At 42.4% G+C, this 25,636-nt stretch overlaps 1 protein-coding gene across 2 annotated transcripts in view; it reads right to left on the reverse strand.

Moving 5' to 3' along the window:
- DEPTOR (DEP domain containing MTOR interacting protein) overlaps window positions 1-25,636 on the reverse strand; it is a 129,995-nt gene that overhangs the window by 12,740 nt on the left and 91,619 nt on the right. Inside the window, exons 6-10 of one of the 2 annotated variants that reach the window (XM_073330243.1) lie at window positions 20,906-21,091; window positions 19,883-20,017; window positions 15,845-15,915; window positions 15,002-15,106; window positions 10,728-10,873 (exon numbers count right to left, since the gene is read on the reverse strand). In XM_073330243.1, coding sequence (XP_073186344.1) covers window positions 10,728-10,873; window positions 15,002-15,106; window positions 15,845-15,915; window positions 19,883-20,017; window positions 20,906-21,091 — 643 coding nt within the window. The remainder of the gene's footprint in view (window positions 1-10,727; window positions 10,874-15,001; window positions 15,107-15,844; window positions 15,916-19,882; window positions 20,018-20,905; window positions 21,092-25,636) is intronic. The other variant, XM_073330244.1, reaches the window with a different exon arrangement.

The following is a 25,636-nucleotide window of genomic DNA, read 5'->3' on the forward strand; positions in this document are numbered from 1 at the left end:
ATTCCGGAGACTCCAGGACAATCATAGAAGGATGACAGCCGTAGGACTCCTGGTCTGATGCTGGGCTTGTAGGCACTATGATAATAAAAATAATAAATAACAACTTTTGTTTAATTCATGCTGTGGATGGGTTGGTACCACAACTGCACATATCATTTAAAAAATAAATTAGATGTGGCAGTGATGGGTGTCAAACCTTTTCAGATTTACATGTTAGCGAAGTGAAAAAAACCACTAACCAGTTCAGAATTAGGCCTTCTTCTGCTGTCATATGTCACCACTTTAAAAAAATTAAAACACCAGGGGTGAAATTCTGGCTCCATTGATGTCACTAGCAAAACTCCTATTGACTTGGATAGGGCAAGGATTTTCTGCCCAGGCTATACCCAGATCCTAGACACTTTAAACAAGAGCACAGCTTGTCATTTGTAGGCGTTAAAATCTTGAAGATGAACTGCAAAGCACATGGAAAAAGTTGTCACCTTGTATTGTCCCTTGTTATATATAATGGTGATATAATTTTTTTTGGATTACTTTTCTGTTAAAAATATCAGGTACTGACTTCTCATCTTTTTGCTGGAGGATTTAGGCAAGATATTTGGAAGACTTGGATGGTGATATCACATGAGCATGAAACCTGAACTGCAGTTCTCTCAGCCTTCAACTGAGAGGAAGGGGATGTTCAACTGGTAAAAAATTTAAAGAAACATGTACAGTAGAACCTCAGAGTTATGAACACCTCAGAAATGAAGGTTGTTTACAACTTTGAAAAGTTTTCAACTCTGAACAAAATGTTATGGTTGTTCTTTCAAAGTTTACAATTGAACATTGACTTAACTTTCCTTTTATTTTTTTTTTTTTAGTAGTTTATGTTTAACACAGTACTGTGCTGTATTCGCTTTTTTTTTTTTTTTGGTCTCTGCTGCTGCCTGATTGTATACTTCCAGTTTCAAATGAGGTGCGTGGTTGACTGGTGAGTTCGTAACTCTGGTGTTTGTAACTCTGAGGTTCTAATGTAAAACTTGGTATCCGCTCGCTGCTTATTTGAGGCTAGAGAGAACCTCAACTCATGCAAGCTTCCTGCCGTGAGATCAAGACCCTCCAAAGAACTTGTCAGGGTCCTCCAAGAAAAGAATGGAAATCTAGTTTTAATACAAAATTTTTTAAAAGATTTTTTAAAAATACTCCCCATCCAATTTAAGGTAATCATTAAATGTCACAGAGGAGCAATAAACGACACCCTTTTTGTTTGTTTGTTTATTATTTTGCCTTGTAAGAAGCATAATGTACAGAATCTAATTTATGATCTTGTAAGTGAAAATGTTCATACCTTCAGTTGTCCAACTCATAACAAAGTTCTTGAAATAACTCATCCTATGTTGAACAAATAACCGTATTCACAAGCACCCTGAACTGAGATACTGTCAGAAAAGACCCAAGGAAAGATGTATGTTTGCCCCCTCCAAATAAAGGGAAACACAAGCTGTTCTGGGATGGCCTGCTTCCACCCTCTTAATCTTTACATTGTCATATTGATAGAGGGAAGGAGATAAAATCAGAGGTCCTAAAAACCACCTGGCAATTTAGCATTTTGGATCCCTCAAACGTGCTTCATGAAATCCCTGTTGTATAAGTACAATGAGGGCCGGAACATCACATTTTGACTACTACTGTACATAATCCAAAGGTTTAAATATGAGCAACATCCTTTTCAACATATCTGAGTTTACTGCAGTAAAAGAGACTCAACTGCAGCTGTGTGTTCTGCTCTGTAAATATCCCTAGCAAATGTGTAATTGGCTGTAGAGTGGGCGGTGTGGAAGTAGGCCAGGATCCAGTTCTTGCATAAAACACAGGATTAGCTCTCCAGAGAACTGCAATTCTCTTTCAATCTCTATTGAAGCTTTAAGCTTGCTTAATGTTGTAACAGTGTTCCCAGAAAATGCTTATTAGAAAATGTGGGGCAATTTCCAGTAAAGAAAAATAACTTCATTTATGGAATAACAAATGTGTCCACATTACAATTCCTATGCACCCTATCCTTCAGTCTTTACTCAGGCAAAAATCTCACTGGAGTTTGGAGTAATGGGAGTTTTTTTGTTTTTGTAATAAGGACTGTGGGATCAGGCCATTTAAATGTGAAAGTTGACATTTTTCTGCAGGATTGTTTAGAATAAAGTAAGTGCATTTTAAAAGGTAATTTATTTTTTATGGTGCACCAAACCCAGAGGCCTCTATGACTGAGGGACAAAATTAGTAACTGAAGTAGCTACATAATAAAGTAACTAAAATAAGGTTGGACATTCAACAGCACTGAGCATCAGCTTACCTAGGCTCCAAGTGGAGGCAATGGGAATTTGACCATTGATTACACTGGGAGTGGAGTTAGGCCAACACTTCTGTAAATCCCATGAATAAAGTCACTTAAATCAAATAATTAGAATGGGCAAAATAGACAAAATGAAGAAAGAAAGTCCTGGGGTTAGGTGATCTGAATTCTATTCTCCACTCTGCAACGGACAGCTTCTGTGACCCTGTGCAAGTCACTGAGCTCCTGTATGTCCAGTTCTTACCATCTATAAAAGGGACTGACCTACCCGATAGGGGTTGTTGTGCCAATTAATTGGTTGGTGTTTGTCAAATGTTTTGTAACAGGAGTGCAATTTAGAAAGTTGCACATCAAGAAGAGGACAACCAGCTTCAATCCTCAAAGCACATTGTTAGAAAGTAGTAATAATATTCACTAAGCCCAGGAGCCTACAATACTTTTGCATGTTTAATGTCTGCTGCAGTTTCCACGGTATGCATCCGATGAAGTGAGCTGTAGCTCACGAAAGCTCATGCTCAAAAAAATTGGTTAGTCTCTAAGGTGCCACAAGTACTCCTTTTCTTTTTGTGTATACAGACTAACACGGCTGTTACTCTGAAACCTAATATTATACATATAAGTAATCCCACAGAAGTCAACAGGGTTACTCACATGCATAAAGTTAAGCATGTGTAAGTACTTGGAGAATCAGAGCATAAGAGTCCTGAATGGGAGTCTTCCAAAACCAGATCTGTGGAATAAGGAAAGATAGGGACTACTGCCTTGGAAGACTAATAGGGAATCGGTGTGCAGATGAAAACTCACTTTATAACTTAGAATGACTGAAACAGCACGGTCAGCAAAAGTACCAAGACGAAACACCAGGAGGTAAATTAGATCTAGATTCAGGTGCATTGGGAAAGCTTCCTCAGAAACTCACTAATTGTATACTTGGCTTTAAGGACTATTATCATTTATTGTATATGGCACTTTGAGGCCTAACATAGACACTTTATTTATCATTTAAATGAAAAGAGAAATGAAAGTCTGGGTGAAGTACTGCATCAATAATAGAAGAAGAACTGGGAATGCCTTGCTCAAACTCTAATTCTGCACATAGGGGTTTTTTCCTCAGGGGGCCCCTCCTTTGAAGTGTAGAGAAGTCTCCAAAATTGATCGGATTTAAAGGCAGTCAGGAGCAGAATTGAGCCTGTAATGCGCATAAGTGGTATTCAGCATTTTTTAAGTCAAACAGCTGCTCTCCTTGTTTTCACAAACAAAAGTGCAATTGTTTCTGATTGGGTATGACTAGCTAAATAGAGCCATAGCTTTAACCCAACATCTTTTCCTAATTATTCATCAATATAGTTAAACGATGACAGCTTGTATCTTGAACAACAACAACAAAACACAGTAAGAATTGTGATGCAGGGTTCTATTAAGTAGGTCAAGCTGATCAGAACCCTATATGCTTTGTAAACATTTAAGCCAAGTAACTACAGTATACACAATACTAACAATGACACAATTATGGAGGAAAATAAATCTAAAGAGTTCAAGACATTAACTAAACTGTTCTAGAAGGGGCTAATCCTAACTGGTGCCAAAGAGCTGAGTGCAATGGGAGTTCAAAATATTCAGCGTCTTGAAGGACTGGGCCCAAATTCACTGTTTATTAAACAACGTCCATCCTTAATATTCTTGTTTAATGTTCAACCTTCCTGACACTGTAGAAATCCAGTAAGGGGACAATTTTTAAAATGCAGCCCCATTATTTAAGCAGTCTCTGTTGTCTAGGAGTTATCTGCAGTAGCCTGAGAAAGCTCAAGTGTGTAAGGTCACAGCTGCTCTGTCTGGCACTAAATCTCACCATTTAATGGGTTGTAGACCATCCTGGAATTTAGAAGTTGTATCAAAACACAAGCACAGCACTGTTTTACACGGCAGCTGAAACCAAGACTGCTTTATCTCTGTCTGAATGGATATAGCTGTAATGGCTCAGAAACAATTAAGAAAAGCAGATACACAAATCCTGGGTCTGTGGATATCTAAGCTATAATGTCATAAAACTCCCCCCTTATTCAGCAAGATTTTTTTTAAACCTACATTTTATTTTAAAAGTGTGACCTGGTTTAAAATAAAACAACCCTAACTAAGAGCTAGCAGATAGCTTTTTGAAATGTGTTTGCAGCTGATATCAAAAGATGGTAACATATAGACACAAGTATAATACGTTCATTGTTTCCCAGAGATGTTTTAGAAAACAGACACACAAACACTGGGTTAAATTCTAATGTCATTTTACACAGTCGTAAACTCAGACTGGGGACCAAAGGGAGGGTCCAAAATCTGAGGGACCAAATCTGACACATCATGAAGAATTCATATTTTTGGAATATTTCAGTTCTTATAAGGAAAGTAGGCTGATTTCTTTTATGGACCTATAAAGCTCTCTGTTATAATACTGTCTTTTAAAAAAAACGACACTGTTATCAAAAACATAGTACTCTTTTACATAGTCTTTATGGGTCAGATTCAGATCTGGTGTAGGCAGGTGCAACTCCACTGAATTCAGGTCCCATATGTTTAAGTACAATTGCAAACATGATAATTATGGTGAAATTCAGACTTATGCACAAGGCCAACTCATTCTATTCTGTAGATTCTTATACTACCCTCATTATCATAGTACCTGAATATCTTCCAACTGTGAACTTAGCAACATGACAAACATCTCTCCTGTAGTTCAGGCAAAGGACTAGGAGTCAGGAGATCTTAAACAGACAAAAACTATGTCCCACTTAAGTGCCACTTGAGCCATACTTTGTGGTTCCATGGGTCCTGTCTTAGTCCTCTGAACAGGGGTGAATTTTACCCTTATAACTTTATGGGCTAACATTTCAGATCCTGAATACTGAGAATAGTACTTCTTTGTCATTTAGCCTGGCCCCCATGCTAGCTTTAGCAAGGCCCATAGACCAAACAGAAAGTGCCGTGCAAAGCTGGCTAAATTTTTTAAAACTAACTTTACATCCAATAATTCAGAGAGAAGTCCAAAGTCTATCAAATCAGATGCAGTCTTTCTCTCCCCCCAACTCTTACCTTCTTCATGATGACTATGCACTCAAGGACATCTGCCTGCAGTTGGGTGAAGATTTTGTAATCATCAAAAACACACTCAAAACAAAGAACAGGGTTTCTGATAAGATATCTTTGAAACAGACCAACCCTTAAACAACCTTATAGGCAAAAGCACAACTAAAGAAACAAAAAAGTAGAAAGGAAGCAAAGGTAGAGAAGCACAAAGAAAAACAGGAAGTTAGAGTGAAATCCTGGCCCCATTGATGTCAATGGGAATTTTGTCATGGACTTCAACAGGGCCAGGATTCACCCTTAATGTCTAGTGGTTTATTAAATAATTATAAAGGTGAATTTGAGTGCTTGCAAAGGATACAAGACTTGCAGCACTGGAAACTGAAAGCCTCTGGGTATCCACAGAACAGCGACATTCCAGGCAGCGATAGTCCAGGGAGTTCACCCAAAATCAAGTGTTGGGAAAAGATCTGTTCACAGAACTCACAGAACTGGAGGATGGTGGCTGGCTTAGAATGCCACTCACCCTGTTCAAATTTGACTGGACTGCAAAGTGGTGGTCAGGTGGTGGACAGCCTCAGAGGGAAAGGGTGCGGGGAGTGCATGCCAGAGGGACATAAGGATGTGCCCTCTACCCCATCAGATCTCTGCCTCCTATTGGTCAGTCAGAGGGAGATGGGAGTAATTTGGCTCCTCGCTCGCCCCACCTCAATTTAAACCCTTGCCCTAGTCGTCTGGAGTCTCTTGCTCCATTGTAGTTTCCTCACCTTTCCTGCCTGTAGTTGTAATACAGGAGCTGTGTTTTCTGCAATCTGTGGGTCTGACAGATTGCCAGTTTTGTGGGTCAAGAGGGAATTGTTTATTGTTGGGGTCAAATCAGCAGAGGCCTGGTGGGTTTTTTCACCTTCCTCACAGCACCATGCAGGTGCGATCAGATTCAATAGGAACAGGACTTGGAGATTAGCTTTAGTGATTTGTATGAATGTTTAGTTTGTCACAACTTGCAGCCCATGTCCAGTGCAGATAAAAGGCCAAAAGGGCCAGCTCCCAGAAGTAAAGAGACATGGGACTTTTACTGGAGGCCGCTGGGCCTATGGGGAGAAGGGGAGATCCGGAGTCTTAGCAGACTGAGGTCCAGCTTTATTACCCTCTGGTTCCCTCACAGGGGTGCAGGAGAGGGCAAAGATTCTGTCCTCAATCACCTGCGTCTCCTAATCCAAGGGCCAGTTGGCTTCCAAAGTGTAACCCCGGTTACCTAACCCCCGTGACTATTCAGCAGCTGTGCAACTGCTGCTCTGCCTAGCATGTGTCCCTTTTAAAGCCAGTCTCTGCAAAACTGACTCTTTACTGTGCTCTGGGGTTAGGAAATCCAGAGTGCACTGAAGAACGTAGCACAACTCCGGGGGAAAACTTCGGTGAACCAGGAGTTTACATTTATCAGAGTGTGCACTGTACAAAGTTCCACACAATGGACACCAATCCTTCCTCCCTGTTCTGGAGGGGCCGTTTCTCGAGCACAAGCAAGGTATTTCAGTCTCCATTGCCCCCATTTGCATGAAAATCCGTGCAGCTATGATGTAGTTACCCCTCCACAGGGAACTAGAGATCAGTTAATCATCTCACAAGGCCGAGTCAATTTGTTCTAATGCTTCAGACTTATGCGCATGTATCGTCTGTATGTACAGAGCTTTGAGATCACAGAGAGCTACGTTTCATTATGGGGAGAGTGACTGGCCCAAAGTCACCCAGTGAATCAGTGGCCAAGGCAGGAATTGAATCCCAATCTCCTAACGCCACATCCCATGTCCTATCAACCCAGCCACAATGCTGTCTCCTCCACTCAGTGCCAAGTTGGGTCGATTCAACCAGCTACTCAGCAATGAAACCTTGCATCTTGTTACCATGCACCTAAAAGAGGCAGTTCCCTGCCACTCAGAAAGATATGACATTTTCAAACCATACCCCAGACCTCAAAGATTCTGCCACAAAAGAATGAAAGAGAAATTGTAGCTGCAAGGTAAAGATATTGGCAAGGGCGTTGAATCCCAAAGGGGAATAGCTAATAACTAGGAGGAAGAAGGGTGGCTGAGGAAATATTGCATGATTTAAATAAACCTAAAGATCGTTTGCTAATGTTATAGATGGTCACCGCCCAAGGAACTTGCTGGTTATACTCATTGTACTCTAGAATGATGGCAAAAGAAAGCTTTGGCAAAGCTGGTCTGCATTTAGCAGGCAGACTAAGGTTTGGAAGTGACATAGTATGTAGACCCAACTCCTAGGTCAGATTTTCCATCACAGACTTCTTTATTAAGAGAATTAAGAGAATTTTTGTTTTTCACTATGATTTTTCTTTGCTTTTTTGTTTGAAGATGAAAAAGTGATCTTCTTAGGGAGTCAATTGTGTTTACTAACAATCACAAACAACAGAAACATTTCCTGAAATTACTAAAACACAGCAGGATTGGACTCCAAAATGAATAGCAGCAAAATTAGACATCTAGTGCCTGATTCAGCTCCTGTTGCAATCAACAGCAAAATGTCCATAATTTAAATGGTATACAATCCACTGCTTAATTCCCTATTTGAGCAGAGGAACCACATTACTGCCATAAATTAGCATCAGAAGTATTTCTGTGTCAAAAATTGGGCATAGGAATTTAAAATCCAAATATCAGAAGTTACTATATTGCCATTAGTAGACGGTTTAAATGAGCCCTTTTTGCTTCTTTATACAGTATAAATGCAGGAAATTTTTATTTTTTCAAAAAAGTTTTTTTTTGTTCTAAATCAGTGGTCACCAACCCATAGATCGCGATTGACCAGTTGATCCTGGAGACTCTCCCAGTCTATTGTGATCTTCGGTCGTGGCAGTGCCATGCCACTCCCAGAAGTGGCCAACGCAGCCCCGTGGAGGTGGGGAGGAGCAGGGGTACCCGCATGCTGCTCCTGCCTGCAAGCACTGCCCCCGCAGCTCCCATTGGCTGGGACCAGGGAGCTGTGGCCAATGGGAGCTGCGAGGGTGGTGCCTGCAGAGAGGGGCAGCACGTGGAGTCACATGCCCCCCAACCCCAGAGGCTCAGGGGCGCATTGGCCCCTTCCGGGAGCGGCGTGGTCATGTGGTGCACTACTGGCTGACAGGGTGCAGGGGCTGGACTGGCTCATGATGGGGAGAAGGTGCCGATGTGCCTGAGTGGGGCCAGGGCAGGCAGGGAGCCTGCCTTAGCCCTGCTGCACCACCGATCAGGAGCCGCCCGAGGTATGTGCCCCCCCAGTGGGAGCCCGCACCCCAACCCCCAGCCCTGAGCCCCCTCCCGGAGCCAGCACCCCATACCCTCTCCTGCATCCCAACCCCCTGCCCCAGCCCTGACCCCGCTCCTAGAGCCAGCACCCCTTCCCCCCTCCCGCACCCCAACACTCTGACCCAGCCCAGAGCCCCCTCTTGCACCCATACTCCCTCCCAGAGCCTACACCCCACACTCCCTCCTACACCCCAACCCCCTACCCCAGCCCAGTGAAAGTGAGGGAGGGTGGGGGAGAGCGAGCGACCGGGGGAGGGGGAAGCAGGGCAGGGCCTTGGGGAAGGGGCGGGGTAGATCCTGGGTTGCCCTTAAATTCAAAAAGTGATCTTGGGCCTAAAAAGGTTGGAGACCACTGCTCTAAATTAAGATCTTAAAGATCTGCTCTGGAAGATTCTACGGTGGCTGAAAAAAACCTACAGCTGTCTCTATAACGGCAAAAATGGGGCCGGGAGCTCACCACTGATATGTACCACTGCGGTGCCAGCTTTACAGCAATGGACGTTGTAGTGTCGATAAATATCTGGCATATTTTTTTACCTGTGTGGTTGGAGAATGGTGGCAGCAAATCCTGAACCTGCCTGAGCACTGTCGGTGCCCTGCAGCTTCCAATGGTTCTACCATCGGTGAGGCTGCCCGGCTGCATACTTGTGATCAATGTTGAGTCCCATGTTTGCTCATGAAGAAGCAGCCCTTGGGAAGTACTGGGATGACAGGAGTCCAGAGAGTGAAAGCTGCAGTGGTTAGTCAGACGGTTGAACACCCCACGCTTTTTGTTTATGCCTATTTAACATCAATGACTAATGAACATTTTGGGGAAATTATGTATTTCATAGGTTTCAACATCGTCAGCCTTTCAAGTAAGCTGTGAAACCTCCGAATACAGAAAATACTCCAGCAAATCAGGGGAGACCAGAACTGACACTACTGATGTTTCGAAAGTGATAAACAAGCATGAAACTCGCCCCCTGAACACGTTTCAGGCCTTCTTTATACTTCAGTAAGGGTTAAAGCCTCATTTTTAAAAAATCCCTTGTGGGTTACTGTCACAGGATGTGCTAGCCCTTTAAGATCCAGTTCCACCTGAGCCTAGTTTTCTCCTCTGTCATGGGGTTTGGAGGTTAGAGATAATATGATCAAGAATGAGCCAGGCGGTTGTGGGATGACTAAGAGGCAGCCTGCACTCAGTGTAGAGAGAGACTCACCAGGACTAGGAGGTGCTAGGGAGTGCTGAGGAGCACTCTGCTCAAGAGAGCTGAGGCAGGACCTGGGAGAGGTCCTTCACAGTTGCCAAGATGGTAACTCAGAAGCAGAGCCTGTTAGAGACTTTGCTAAAGAGGCTGGATGAAGGCCTAGAAGAAGCAGACCATGTAGGAAGCTGTCCAGGGGAAAGTGAAGCAGGGGTGTTGAGTGAAAGGACAGTGACTGGGGGTCCCGGTTTAGGGACCCTGGGCTGGAATCCAGAGTGGAGGAAGGGTTTGTGCTCCTCCTACAGCTCCAAATGGCAGTGGTGGGTATAAAACCCTGCACTGAGGGGAAAGGGGTGATTGACCCTGAGAAAGAGACCCTTGAGTGGGACCACCTGAACTTTTTAGAGCCTGAGAGGGTAGACAGGTACTTGTTTAGGCCAACTTCATTTGCCCTGGAACAGGAGGTCTTGCAACTTAATTTTAGGGCCACGTCACCCCCAATGCACCAAGATACTCTACCAGTAAGCAGTGACTGCGGACCTGTAGGGAAATGGGTCACGAAGTGGGAAAGTCAAAACATGATGTCACACCCACTTAAGGCAGGCATGGCAACTGTTAAGTGAGTATTGTTAAGTGAGTGTTGGAGAGCAAATAGCCACTAATCCATTTTACATGTTGCTTATAGCATAGCAGAGGTATTCACTGAGGTTTGAAACACTTCAAACTATCCTCGAAGCATCATGATGCTAACTAACACCAAACTGCCTGAAAGCAATTTTTGTCTGTTTTTTTAAAGATATATTTCCACTAAGAAAAAATAAATAAAGGAAAACTTACCCTGCTACTACAACTTGCTCTTGTTCAGCATGAGTCACAGGACATTCAAAGCTAAAATATAATTCTGTTCTCTGATCTTCCAACTGAGTCTCTGTTGCAGAATGTAGCTTATAAATCCTCTGAATCCCTGCCACACCTAGCCATACCTAGTTGGATAAGTGAAGGATAGAGTTGCAGTTTCAATTTGAAAATTTCTTCCTTTTGTTAATTTAAGTCAAAACCAAACTGGACATTACTGTAGAACAGGTTTTATGGTTAAAACTTTCAAACCTGGGTCACTGAATTTAGACTCCTAAGGCCATATTTAGACACCTATGTATAAAAAGACCTGATCTTTCAGAAGAGCTGAGCACCCACAAACCCAGTGAAGTAGATGAGACCAGCAGATGCTGAGCACCTGAAAACTGGGCCTCTTATATTTAGTTGTTATGTTTAAAAATTGAGGACACATATATATTCCAACCATAACACTAACCACACTCTGTTATTACATATATTTATCTCTGCCCCCTCCACATAGCCTGTGTTTAAGAACATAGCTACAGTGTGCCATGTAACTCATTTGTCACCAACTTTTTTAATTGTTCACCCTTCCTAAATAAAAGCATTTCTGAATTCACTCTCTGTCTAATGTAATTATCAAATTCAGCAGCCAGCTGGTCACACTATCCTATTAAAATATCAGTAGGCTTCAGTGTTTTCAGGTAGTAATTGGAAACAGATGGGCAGCTCATGTCATTGGCGTTTTTATATAATCAGTAACATTTCTGTATAAGATGGGAATTCTAGGAGTGAACTGCATCTGCTTCAACAGCCCAATATGCAATTACACTACATAAATATTTATCCATGGTCTCTTTCATTCAGTCACTTGGGCCTCAATCCTCTAAGATAGTCAGAGCATCCTTTCGACACGCTCAGTTCCCTTTGCAGTCATCTCACAAGAGCCATTTAACACCTTGCAGGATCAGGGTCTGAGGGCCAAATACTAAGAGTTGTTATGTACCCTCAAAGGCCACTGAAATCAACGGAAGCCGTGGTTTCGCAGTCGCTCTAAGGATGTGGCCTTTACTCTGCAATGGAATCATTTCAGAACTCAGATCTCAAGTAGTCATCTGTGAATGTAAAACAACTTGCTGCAGGAAGAGACTTATGAGGCTGACTGCCTATCTCTGCCATTAAAGATCACACGGAAAGCAGAACTATGGAGACAGACCTGATGGTATTGAGTGAGCCCTGTATCATAATCCCCAAGCAGTGCTCAAAGCAGCAGGGGTATAAGTGCTTATACCACATCCCAAATCTCACTACTACCATCTGAAAGTCAGGGAAGGGGGAACTGAAGTATGCTTTCATGTTTTATGGCAGTAGTTCTCAAACTTTTGTACTGGTGACCCCTTTCACATAGCAAGCCCCTTTTTAAAAACACTTTCTTAATATATTTACCACCATTATAAATGCTGGAGGCAAAGCGGGGTTTAGGGTGGAGGCTGACAGCTTGTGACCCCCCCACGTAAATAACCTCGCAACCTCTTTCGGGGTCCCAACCAGTAGCGTAGCTAGGGAGGGAGCGGGGGAGCAGTTGCTCCCCCGCCGAGCAGAAGTGGTGCCTTTTTAAGTCCTTGGTGCCTTTTCAATTTTTACTCACCCGGTGGTGCTCCAGGTCTTCAGTTGCGGGCCGGGGGAGTGGAGATAAGAAAAGGCACCACCCCCGGTACTCACTCACTTGCTCTGGTCTTCGGCAGCATTGAGGTGGCGGGGAGGACTCCCGACCCCCAGTTTGAGAACCCCTGTTTTATGGGGTGGAAAGGATTGGGTGGCATTGCTATCAAATTGTGTAATATTAAACTCTTAGTATAAAACTATAAATATTCATTTGCTGGTTATTATTCTGGGGCATCAGATGTATACTCCATATTTTAACAATGATCTTTGTCCCCCTCCCAGACTTAGTGCTATCTGCTAAATTCCCCAAACAGGACAGAGGGACAATCAGCAAATTAGTAATAAAAAATGTACCTTTTTTTAATCTCATTTGCAGGTCCTAAAGAGCAGACCTGCACTGAACACTAGTTTCTACTAGGTGTATTTCCCATCGTGCACTCTGGTGGCTACGTCTGTTCCACCATTAAAGAGAGTTGCCTACTGAATAAATAAAGTGGCTTTATCAGCCAAGACTGCATAAGGCATAGTTCCAAAAATGAACTCTTCTACAAGTGACATGCTGAGTCTGGGCTTTTCTTCAAATTCTTGCCCTTTTTATCATAGACCGTTTTCCTGTTATGGTACAGTTCTCAGAGCAATACTGGCAGACAAAGTTTCTTACGCCAGAACAGAGCTTCACTGCCAGCAGTTATTATGCCTAATGTTCTATTTGAAATAGGCCTGCCTCTGTGCTTCTAAAAAGGGGAAAGATTTACTTTGCGGCGGGCATACATTCAAATGTATTGTCACATACTTTCTTTAAAAGTTTTGAAGAGTTTTGAAAAATAGACAGATTAAGTAAACAGACCAAGCTTTTCAAAACTGGCGACTCAAATTAAATACCTAATTCCAGGGGAGCCTAGCACCCACATTTCATTAGGAGTGGTAAGTGCTCACTACTTCTGAAAATCAAGCCACCTATATTAGGTGCCTACTTTTTAAAAAGTTTGATCATAATGTTTAAAGTGCAAATCTACTCTGAAAAGAGACGCTATAAAATAGCGCCATTGAACTTATCAGATCTGCGGTGTGCGTGTATGTTCAGAGCAATTTCTGCTGATTTTAGTGACTCAAATGAGTTTTTACTGTTTACTTCTATGAGTGCTGTGGAATTAAGAGTGTGCTGCATTCTATTCCTTCCTGTATGTCAAACTGTTTATTAAGCTCCCACTGACAGCAACTGCATTGCATGTGCATCATTGAGGACATAAATGGAAGACAATGAAGTTACATGAGTGTACCTGAAGGCATAATTTGGCCTGTAAAACCTCTATTGCAGTTGATGAAGCATGAAATGGACAGAACCCAGCTTAAGTTTATCATCCCAGAGTGAAGGGATGACACTTTAAAACAAAACCCCACTACGTTTACTGGTGAAATGAGCAAATTAGAGCTGAAGTCATTTAGACAATAAATATGAAACCCCACAAAGCTATTTTTACAAAGTCACATTTCAGAGTAGAACCACATTATCGTAAATTGGTAAAATGCAGAGAGAATAAAGACTGCTACAAACCACTCGAGTAAACTGCTAGGTTCAGGGTTCCAACCATCAACATGAATAGGAATAAGTTTGAAGTCCTGGAAGTGTAACTCCTTTATACTTTAGGCGGGATTAGCGTTCTAAGATGGCCTATTTGAAGTGATATTGTCAAGATATTTTAAGTCTTTACCTATGTTATTCATAATTGAAGATTATTCAAAGTGATAGAATTTGGAAAAAACAATTAATTTTTCACCAGGTATGCTGTTTTTTTACACTTTGCACTTGACTCAGATTGGACATTGGAGCAAGACAGCGGTCAGCTTTCCCTTCCAGTTCTTACACATATGGGCACAATGAAGTTGCTTTTGGGTTTCCCACTCTAGAGGAGAATGATTAAGTCCATGTATTCCAGGGCCTGACCCAAAGCCCATTAAAGTCAATGGAAAGATTCCTACTAATTTCAGTGGACTTGGGATCAGGTCTACAAACACCTCACACAGAAATTTTTTTTTAAAATCATGGATGAAAACATTTCAGTTCATATTAGACATCTAAAATCTCTCTAGCGTTTTTTTCTTTCCAAAAATTGTGCCCTGGGCCAAAACGACTTTACTTTGAAAAATCAATTGCTAAACAGTCTTAGTAAAAGAAAACAGTGTCAATTTTGTGTCGTATAATATAGGACCTGACCAGCGTAGAAGCAGTATGGCAATTATTAACAATATATCATTATAAATGATACATAAATACCAAATAAATGAGAAGGTGGAGCTGGGGAAGGAGGGTAGAAACCACACACAGTTTGAAAGATGTGAAAGGCCTTTTAGAAGACTAAGAGAGAGGATCAAATATAGAGAAAATGATTTTTGGAAAGAAAACACTAAAGAGCTTTTAGAAAAGAAAATGAGAGTCAGAGAACCTCCAAGACAGAGAGAAGAAAAGAGGAAGGGTGAAGTTCTGGAGGAGGAGGAGAACAACAACATTTGACCCCAAAACGCAAAAGGCTGGTGTCTCACAGTGACTGGCCAGAGAGCATCCCTGAGAGATACCGAAAACCTCTAGCTAAACAGCTGATAAAAATTACCTTCATTCCTGCCGCAGCTGCAGGGCCACTGGGATCCACAGCCTGAATATGGCATGGCTTGCTCCCCCGTACAACAAAGCCCCACCCAACAGCATCACCGACAACCTTGAAAAGGAAAAAAAGACACAACAGTGTCCATGTAACTCACAGAGTAAAGTCCAAGTGGTTGAAGACATGATTTCAGCACCTTGTAGTCACCAGCATACAGTTAATGCTGCTCTGTGGATAGAAATACTTTACAGTGCCCTCCGCATGGGCTATTAAATCTTTATTTATGGAGAAAGCCACCAACAGAATGACTGCATTTGTTTCTACGGTACTTTTCTTTTTTAAGTTACATCAGAGATGTTGACTAAAGGCTGTGAGAAGCCGTGCTTCCAATTAACAAGTTCAAAAAGTTTACTTTTTAAAAGGCTTTTCTTTTCTCTCTTATTGATTATGAATCAACATTTCAGTCTTATATTAGTCTAGTGTGGCCCGATGCAACTCACATTTAAAACTTTAATTCTGGATAGGTAAATACAGTACATATTTCCAATCTCTTTATAATCTTAAGTATTAATAAAAATAGTTCAGAAGCATTAGTGCAATACACATATTACCAGATTTCTGCCAGTGTCACTCTACCAAAGTCAATGGTGTTAGGCTGACATACTGATGGAATAATAGAAGGGAGAATCAGACTCCACATGTATAAAACTAATATTAATGGAATCTTATGGCTGCGATTTTTAGAGCACAAGTATCAGGAAATGTAATTAGGATCTAATTATACCATCAGAAAATATTTGTTTGAACCAATTTACACAACGTATAGAAGAAAGGTATGTACTGGAGACATACTGTGAATGTTTTTCTTGCATATGGGGCTCCAGGCATCAAGAGTTCATCAGAAGTCACTGGTCTCTTTAATACTGCAAAGACATACAAAGGAGTATTAAATACAAACCTTTCTGAAGAAACTTTCATAAAGAACTGTTCTGGGATACGTCTTCTCCCTCTTACTTTATTTATAGGGCTTAATGTGTTGCGACCTTAGTGCATGGCTTTGTACTGCAAGATGTTTTTCAGGAAAATTCAACATGTTCTGATGACTAACATGTCACTGCTCAGTAATTCAGGTTCAACCGATCACAATTAGATAAATCATCTTCACTGGTGTCCTTCACAGTGTTCCCCTAAATTATGCCTTCCGGGGATAATTACTATCAAATATAGTATAATCCTTATTACCTGAAGGGAGCATGGAGGGACTGAGATACTATGGTGACAGGCATCCTAACTCTTTCTCAGACAGAGAGACAGATTAGATAATCTATGCTACAGCAAACAATATTATTAGTATTTGTGCAGTCATTTACTCCTGGGTAAAGTGTGTGTAAATGCTACAAAATCAGAACTGTAGCACTTTACAGCCACATTGTACAGGTGTAAATGACTGCACCAAGTGCAAGGCAATGAATACACAGGCCCTCTATTAATTACATTTGGCTTCCTCTGTTTTTTTAATTATAATTATGTTTGCTTCTTGTTTTCAGCGATAAACTATTTCTGATGACATCTGATTTTCTTATATCATGGAAGCAAGCGGGAATTTTTCAGGGATAACATTCTAGCATACCTGTAAGTGTCCTAAAATGCCATATATGGAAAAAAAAGAATTCAGGAAGATATACTAATAAAAAAAATTTCTTTCACTAGGATATTGACAAAATTATCTTAAGAGTTAAACTTTGCAGACTCTGCCAGTACTATCATTCTATCTTTTTGAGATCAAAGCCAGGTCAACTTTCTCCTTTTTAGTTATCAACTCTTACCTTTGTACTGCAAGATGTTTTTCAAGAAAATTCAACATGTTCTGTTGGCTAACATGTCACTACTCAGTAATTCAGGTTCAACTGATCATAATTAGATAAATCATCTTCACTGGTGTCCTTCACAGTGTTCCCCTAAATTATGCCTTCAGGAATAGTTTCTTTTTCCCTTGTGACTGGGCTACCTGTGCCTCAGATTTCCTTTAAGTTTTCACTTCTCATGAAATACAGCAGAACGCATCCAAGAACTGGTTTAGGTCCAGTTTATTAATGTTTTTCTCACCTGATCATTCTGGTTCTGCTATTGAGAAGCTTTCTAAAAAAACTCATTCCCGTTTAGCAGATGATTACTTGAAGTATGGGAAAAGCTGGTAGATCCCAGCTCTCTGATCCTTGTTTGAGACTCAAAAATAAATCTGTTAAACTGTTCTGAAGGTAGAATTTACGTCTAAGTGATTATTCATTTTAAACAGAAACACTGTGTAAGGAAGGTGTCAATATATTTTTTTTCTACCAAGACTTTATAATCGGCTGTCTTAAGATATCCTTGTTCTCACCACTCACGTGCCATACATAACCATAGCCATAAATGAATGGAAATAGTGGGTATACTTAAGATAATGCATACATTTATCAACAACAACAAAAATGCCAGCCTGCTTGTCACAGTAATATTTCCAGGGTAGAATGAATGGTTTAACAGGAGCAAAAGTTCACCATTTAGAATTCACCATCAAAGAATCTCTGGAGAGAATACCCGACAGGTGCACCTCAAAAAGATTACATTGTGGCATCCACAAACTGGGACATACAGACAGCAAAATGGAGATGAGTGGTAGACAGCAGTTGACTTTGAGTGTGCGATGAACAAGAATGAATGTTATTCACAAAGACGACATCCTCCATGGGGAACACTAGCGCTACTGAATTATGGCTCTAGTCACGTGACCAAACTGAACCCACCAAGTTCTTTTAATGTAGGACTTTACTGAAAACTCCAAGCCAAGGCAAAAGACAGGCTGTGCAATGCTCTGATGCAGTGGTCTCAAACTTTTTTTTTGCGAACCACTTAAAAATTGCTGAGGTTTCTCAGCGGAACACTTACTGAGTTTTCCAAATGTTGTTTGTATCATTAGCTAACTATTGTAAAGTGCCTTGGATAAAAGCGCTATATAAAAAAACCCTTAATAATAATTAACTTTCTTTTGTTTTACAAATAAAAGCACACAACTCATATTTTAATATCAGTAGTCTTACCTTTCTAATGTGACGGATGTGCCCTCTCTCTCGAGACGCGGCAGCCCCTGAGCTGGGGCTGGGAAGGAGGGGGTTCTCTCCCCCGCCACAGCAGCCACATAGTTGGGGCTGAGAAGGACGGGGTCTCTCTCTCTCTCTCTCTCCTGCCACGGCAGCTCCCGAGCTGGGGCTGGGAAGGAGGGAGATCTCTCCCTGTCTCCCCCGCCACAGCAGCCACAGCGCTAAGGCTGGGAAGGAGGGCCATCTCTCCCTGGCAGCCGCAGCCCTGGAGCTGGGGAAAGTCGCCTCTTTCCCTGGCTGCCGCAACCCTGCCCATCCCAAATTCCTGCCAACCCTCTTCTCGCCCCACTGCCTCCTCCCACCTACCGCTATTCCCCCCAGGCCACCACCTCACCTTACATGTGCGTCTTCTCCAGGGTCCAGGCACCTAAATAGCAGGTCGCCTGCGCGGCTCCACTAATTAGGTGGGTCGCCCTTCATTCTCTCGTGTTCAGCCGCCCAGGTGCGCATCTTAGAGGGAACTATACGCGGACTACCTGAATGGAGCTCACGGACCACTGGTGGTCCGCGGATCACAGTTTGAGAACCTCTGCTCTAACAGCCAGAAAAAAAAAATTACCACTCTTTGTATCTCTACTACTTATACTGAGTATACTGAGTAAAGTTCACCCGTCTCCTGCACAGAACCTGAATAAACAGTCCATGATTTGAACAGCAGCCACTGGCCTCTTTGGGCCCTCTATCAGTAACTTCAAGTCTGAATAGCCCCACTGAAGTCCATGCTTACACATAGCCACTGGCCCCTTCCCCAGCCTGCTCCAACACCCTACTCCCCCTCCATTCAGAACTGCTTTCTGTATCACACTGAGGAGGCAGCCCCATGTTCTACTCTCCCTTTTAAAGGGCTACCTCAGTGAAACCATGGCCTTTTGTGGCCATGAATAAGGAGTGAATAATAATCTCCTAAAGTTCCATTAACATTTTGATTTTCAGCCAGCCATGTGTACTTCTGAATCCAGAACACGCAGGCCATAATAATATCAAGTTGGAAAAAGTTAATGGTAATAAGGAGAGCAAGAAATTCTCCTTTGGCCTTCAAGACTCCCTCTGGGGCAAAGAAAGCGGCTGAAAGAATATGTTTCCTGATCTACTTTTTCCTTTCATAAAAATACAAGTGCAAACAATTTTAACTTAGCCGTGGATGAATGAATGGCTGACCTTCCATTTGTGGTCAGACCGAGGAAATCATTTTAAAAAGAAAATAAACTTGAACCTTGACTGCCTTTAAATTCTTACACAGAGCAGTGTAAAATCTAAACTAATTTAAGGGTTTAAATTGTCCCTAACATCTTCAAAGCTACATTTGCTACGCTTGCTCTGGCCTATGTTATTTACACAATAACTCGGGTGGTTACCAAAGCCTAAGTTTTCTTCTCACCCGTTCAATGCCAGCAAAGTCACACCTGTGTAACTGAGAAGAATTTATGTTTGGCAACTGATATGGCAATCTGGAGGTAAGAGTGGATATAAGGCTGGGCGTCTTTCTAAAAAGATATGCTCTAGCTCAAACAAAGTTATGGGTTTGATGCAGATATTACTGGGTGAGGTTCTCTGGCCCATGTTATGCAGGAGGCCAAACTAAATAATCATAAAGATTTGACTAGCCACAAAATCTGTGAATCTATCGATCTTTAAAATATGCCTCAAAAGGCAAACTTAGATAAAGAAATACAAACAGTCACTCATTTACCCTCACTCTCTTTAGAGAGAGCTGCATGCTCTCTAATCTGTACCAATTCCATCTGCTTACCAGATTTTGGGTTGCATAATACTGGGGGACTGCTACTGAGGGTAGGGCTGCTGCTGAAGTAACCGCTACTGCCACAACTGCTCATGCTACTCCTTCTTACTGCTGATACGATCTTTATCTCCTTGGTGGGACTCACTGTGCAAAGAAGACAGAAAATACAGAGAGAAAGGGAAATTGTCTTGATTCTTTTGGCACATTTCCCCTGCTTTGTTTAAAATAACAACATCAGAACATGCTTTCATTTATAATAGTGTAATCATACTATCACACTCTGCCTAGTCAGAACGCTCACCTATGTGCTGCAGGAATTAGGGAGATCAGATGTCCCGATTTTATAGGGACAGTCCCGATTTTTGGGTCTTTTTTCCTATCCCCCCCACCCCCGTCCAGATTTTTCACATTTGCTGTCTGGTCATCCTAGCAGGAATACTTGAATTGTACATGAAGATTATATTTTTACTCTGATATGTTGGATTACCACATGAATCATTTTAGCTAATTTAATTCTCTGTAATGCTTCCATCACTGTGATTTCTAGGTGCCAATACAATAGAGTGAAATAGGCATTTTAATAAGCAGAATATTTTCTGCAGTTATCCCCTGCTTTCTTCCTATTTTCATCCTGCTTCCTAATGTGTATTGTAGTATATTACTTGTTCAGGTATTCTTTCCCCCCAAACTACAATGTACAGTTTATGCCAAAACACTTTTGCTTTTAAAAATCTTTTTAGCAAGTTTAAAAAAAAGAAAAACATCCAAGCTGCTTGATTTCTGCCTGTGGAAAAATGTAAACCTGAAATCCTTTATTTATACAAGAGCAAACAAACAACCCAGGGAGCTAATTTTCTGAAAAGCCAACCAGGTAGAAGAACCTGTTTAATGGATATGATATATGCAGTGAGCACTTCTCTTCAACTAAATCGGCCTCATGCTAAAGTGAAGGGGGCCAAGCTTTAGGAATCACACATCTTCAAGGAAAAGTTAAACAATGGAGAAGTTAAAGGCACAGAACCAAGGAGTCACCTGACTGAAAACTGGTGTGCTTTCTGTTGTCATGGTTCTGCTTGCGCAGGCAAAAGGGACTGTCGTGACTTTCTGGCATCAAACGGGATTTCTCAGGGAGCAACTCCATCAGCCTCCGTCGCCGGCGGAAATTCATTCTGAACTGGTACAGCAGGTTGCTATCCATAAAATGGTGCTTGTTGGACACTGGGGAGAGAAAAAGGAGTAAAAACTCCCTGTCTGGCAGACCACAAAGTAGGGAGCAAATAGTATACATGAGGTTGCCGTTTACATGCTTGCATGCTCCTTGGTGACAGCAGCACTCTAAAGGTATGTCTACACTCCCAGTGAGGGTGTGATTGTAGCACAGATGACTATAACTGTGCTAACAATAATCTAATGAACATGAATAACAATAGCATTGTGTGGACATGGTGGCAAAGGCTTCAATGCAGGCTAGTTGCCTGATTATGTACCCAGGCTTCCTATGGGCTAGTGCTTGGGCGGCTAGCTTGGGCTGAAGCCTGTGCCACCACATTTACACTACTGTTGTTATCTATGCTAGCTAGATTAAAGGTATGCCTACCCATGCTACAATCTCATCTTCGCTTGCAGGGTGGACCTGCCCTACTTGCTCCTGATCTGTTAACTCACCAGGAGTCATTAACAGCAGTGAGGTACCAGGATAGGATTGCCATGTACCCAGCAAAAAATGTTCTATACAATAAAAAAAGTCTTATTACATAGGCTTTGACATGAAAGCAAATCCCAAGTCCAACTGGAAGTCCAAAGGAAGAATTTAGAAAGTACTTGCTGCTTGCAGCACAATCAGAATATCTGCATGTTCACTGTCAACACAGGAACTGCTGTGTGCCACCGCTTAAGAGCTATGGACTGAAAAATGCACCACTGAGAATAAGTTTCAATGCCAGGACCCAGAGATACTGGGACTCATTTGGGACTGATCCCACTGGGCCTTTTGATTCTATCTTCATTTAGGTCTTCTGATCATTTCCCATGGAAATCATTTCTTTAGATCACTATTTCTCACCTAAGACCTAGTTTCAAGATTTGTCTAGTTTGTGAATTATATATTTGCTCTGATATTACTATTCCTAATAATCTTGGTGCATCCGATGAAGTGAGCTGTAGCTCATGAAAGCTTATGCTCAAATAAATTGGTTAGTCTCTAAGGTGCCACAAGTCCTCCTTTTCTTTTTGTGAATACAGACTAACACGGCTGCTACTCTGAAACCTAATAACCTTGGACACACAGTTTAGTTTTATATATTATCCCCATTAAATTCTTCTAGAGCTGTATTATTTTATACAGCATTCATAAATTCTGCCATTAATCTTGGCGTAATATACACATGATAACCTTCTAAAAAAAAAAAGCAGCAATTTACAGATAAAAATCCAGAATTCCATTTCTCATTTGCTCCTCCAGAAAGAATATGCATTACAGGTGTGACAAAAAGGGGCAATCTCCTATAATAACCTGGATAAAACTTTTTGAATTAAATTAAACCTTATGACTCGAGCCCTAGCAAATTCACGGCCATGAAAAATGTGTCATGGACCGTGAAATCTGGTTTCCGCCTTGAAATCTGGTCTTTTGTGTATTTTTACCCTATACTATACACAGATGTGGATTACGGTTTTCTGAGACCCTGGGTCAGAGCAAGTGGGGGCCTCTCCCCACCCCAACCACCTGCAGTTCCCCCCGCTTGCCTCAGTGCTCCTGCAGAGGAAATGGGGTCGGGGCATGGAGGCTTGCCCCTCCCTGCCCACCCACTCCCTGGCAGGAGCACTGGATGGGTGGAGAGGGGCAAGTCCCCACACCCCAACTCTACTCCCCAACTCCACTCCCCGGCAGGAGTGCTGGGCGGGTGGAGCGGAGCACACCCCCACACCTCCGGAGGGCCGGGGTGCAGGGGTGCCCATTTTTCTGGGCCCCCCAATTGGCAGGGATCCCTGGGCATGGACCCCATTGGCCCAGCGACTAATCTGCCACTGACTATACAGATTTCAAAGGGGAGACCAGCATTTCTCAAACTTGAGGTTCCAACCCAAAAGGGGGTTGTGGGGAGGGGGGCTGTCACAAAGTCATTGTAGGGTGTCACAGTATTGCCACCCTTACTTCTGCACTGCCTTCAGAGCTGGGTGGGCAGAGTGTGGCGGCTGCTGAGTGAGGGCCCAGCTCTGCAGGCAGCAGCACAGAAGTATGGGTGGCAAATACCACACCAGGCCACCCTTACTTCTGAGCTGCTACTGGTGATGTGCTGCCTTCAGAGCCTGGCTCCTGACTAGCAGCCGCTGCTCTCCGGCTGCCCAGCTCTGAATACAGCACCACCGTCAACAGCAGCGCATAAGTAAGTGTAGTAATACCCTGACCCTCTACAATAACCCTGTGAATCCCACACAGCCTCTTTTTGGGTCAGGACCCCTACAGTTAGAGCACCATGACATTTCAGATTTAAATATCTGAAATCATGACATTTACAATTTTTAAAATCCTCTTGAACGTAAAATTGACCAGAAATGGACTGTGAATTTGGTAGGGCCCTACTTATGACCTTAAGTTGAATACCTTTGGGGTCCACCATATTGAAAATGTAATTGTTTATGTGTTATTGTGGAACTGTACATAACTTGTCTAGGAGAGAATTAATGCAATCTCCGGAAAGCATCATAACATTCAAAAGGACAATAAATTCTCACCTCTGAAGCCAACCTTTTGAAGCTATGCCCTAGGGAGAGAACCTGATTGTCTACTGATTGTCTGCTCCTGGAAACTCCAAATCAAAGAACCCCTAACTGTATACAGGAGACACTAAACTTTTCACGAGTGTTCTTGTTCTAGGCAAAAATGGGTTATGAACTTGAAATCACCAGAAAACTCTTGTGTGGGGTTTTTAAGGACTGCTCACATGCCAGAACCACTGTTCGTGTGAGGTCGTCTCTGGTAATCTTATTAGCCCATGTGTAGGTTCTTTTATTGTTTTTCATGTTTTCCGTGTAATGCTTTTACCTTACAAATACAATGTACTTGCTCAGAAAGAGCTGTGCGGTGACTTTTAACTGTTGACAATTTCTCTGTTATTAGTCTCTGAAGAGAAAGCAAAGTGCAGAGGCTGGCCATTTTGGCAGTCTGTTCTGCTGGGTGATTTCACAATATAGTCAGAGAGCTGTGCAGCCTGGAGATAACAGGTCAGAAGAGAGAGAGAGACGCATGTCTTCACTCAAATAAGCCAATGGCTGGGGAGCCTGCCCTTGCTGGATCACAGAAAGGGAACAAAGGTCAGTTGCCCTGAACTGTGACAACAGGTAAGTAAAATCATTTAGCACTATCAGACCATAAACAGAAAGGATTGACCCATGGAGCCCAGCCGTCCAACACCCAATTCCCTCTCTGTTCCCCAAGCTGATGCTCTTCTTACTACCCATATCCTGCCCTGTTTCTATCTACATAGGTACTTACATTGTCCTCATCACTGGTATTATATGAGAATGAATGATGCCAGCCCTGTCTCCTTGTTTGTCCGCCTCTCTCACAAAAGTCTGGGCTCTCTTCCACTCCATCTCTAAGCATGGGAGGCCCTGCCTATGTTAGTGTGCAAGGCCACTGCCTTCTCATTCAAATCCCTCCTCAAGACACATTTCTACTCAGATAAGATGCCGACAGGAAGTTACACAACCAGTATCAGGCAGGTAGAGTGGCAACTGGGGGAAGAGAACACAGCCAGAGGCCGCAACAGCCACGACCATGCTATGTTGGAAAAACCTCTCCTTTGAGTGTCACAGAAGCAAAGGAATCAGTGACAGCATGGCTCAATTGGAGCTCTCCATTACATTAAGGGAGGGGAATCCTCATAGACTTGCTTCCTCCAGAGGAATCCGGCTGATGGCGGTCAAACTTATACTGTTTATGTTTTCTAACAGCCATAAGCAGGAAAGTATTGTAATGGAACAGATCAACACCTCACGATGAGTAACAGTTGAATAAATAAGTAGGAACAAAGTCACGTATCCAGTGAGGAACTAGGAACAAGCAAGCTGCAGCAGCAGCCTTTGGAACTGCATTGTGCACATCATGCATACCACTATTCCCACCTCCTGCAGGTCATCTCAGAGTTAAGGGCATTTTGCTAAAGTGCCTCACCCTAGTCCGATGGTGCTTTGCAACACTGCAATTTGTCTTCACTGCTAAAAATGGTGTGTTTTTTGCTTCAGGGAAACGAAGGCTATGTCTACACTATGCAGCTTTTAGCCATGCCGCTAAAAGGCGTGCAGCGTAGCCACTGTTTGTCAGCAGGAGAGAGCTCTCTTGTGGACAAAAAATTTCCACATAATGAGCAGTGTTACCATTGTCAGCAGGAGAGCGCTCCTGCCGACAAAGCACTGTTCACACCAGCGCTTGTCATCAGCGAAACTTTTGTCTTTCAGTGTGTGTGTGTGTGTGTTTTTTTATCACCTCTGAATGACAAAAGTTTTATCTTTCACTTGCCAGTGTAGACAAAGCCTAACACACATGAGCTATCCCAAGGTAAAAACACAATGAAGATAAGGCACTTTAAATTTAACACTAAGTAAACCTGTCATGGTCAATCCCTGGTAGGGGTATCCAGCGGTTTACTGTGTCTTCATTGTGTTTGTACCTCAGGATAGCTCATCTGTGCTTGTTACCCCAAGATGAAAATGCTCTTTTAGCACTGAAAACAAAGCCTTAGAGAAAACTAATACCGTTTC

The sequence above is a fragment of the Lepidochelys kempii genome, chromosome 2 (assembly GCF_965140265.1).
Source record: "Lepidochelys kempii isolate rLepKem1 chromosome 2, rLepKem1.hap2, whole genome shotgun sequence".
Classification (NCBI taxonomy): Eukaryota; Metazoa; Chordata; order Testudines; family Cheloniidae; genus Lepidochelys; species Lepidochelys kempii.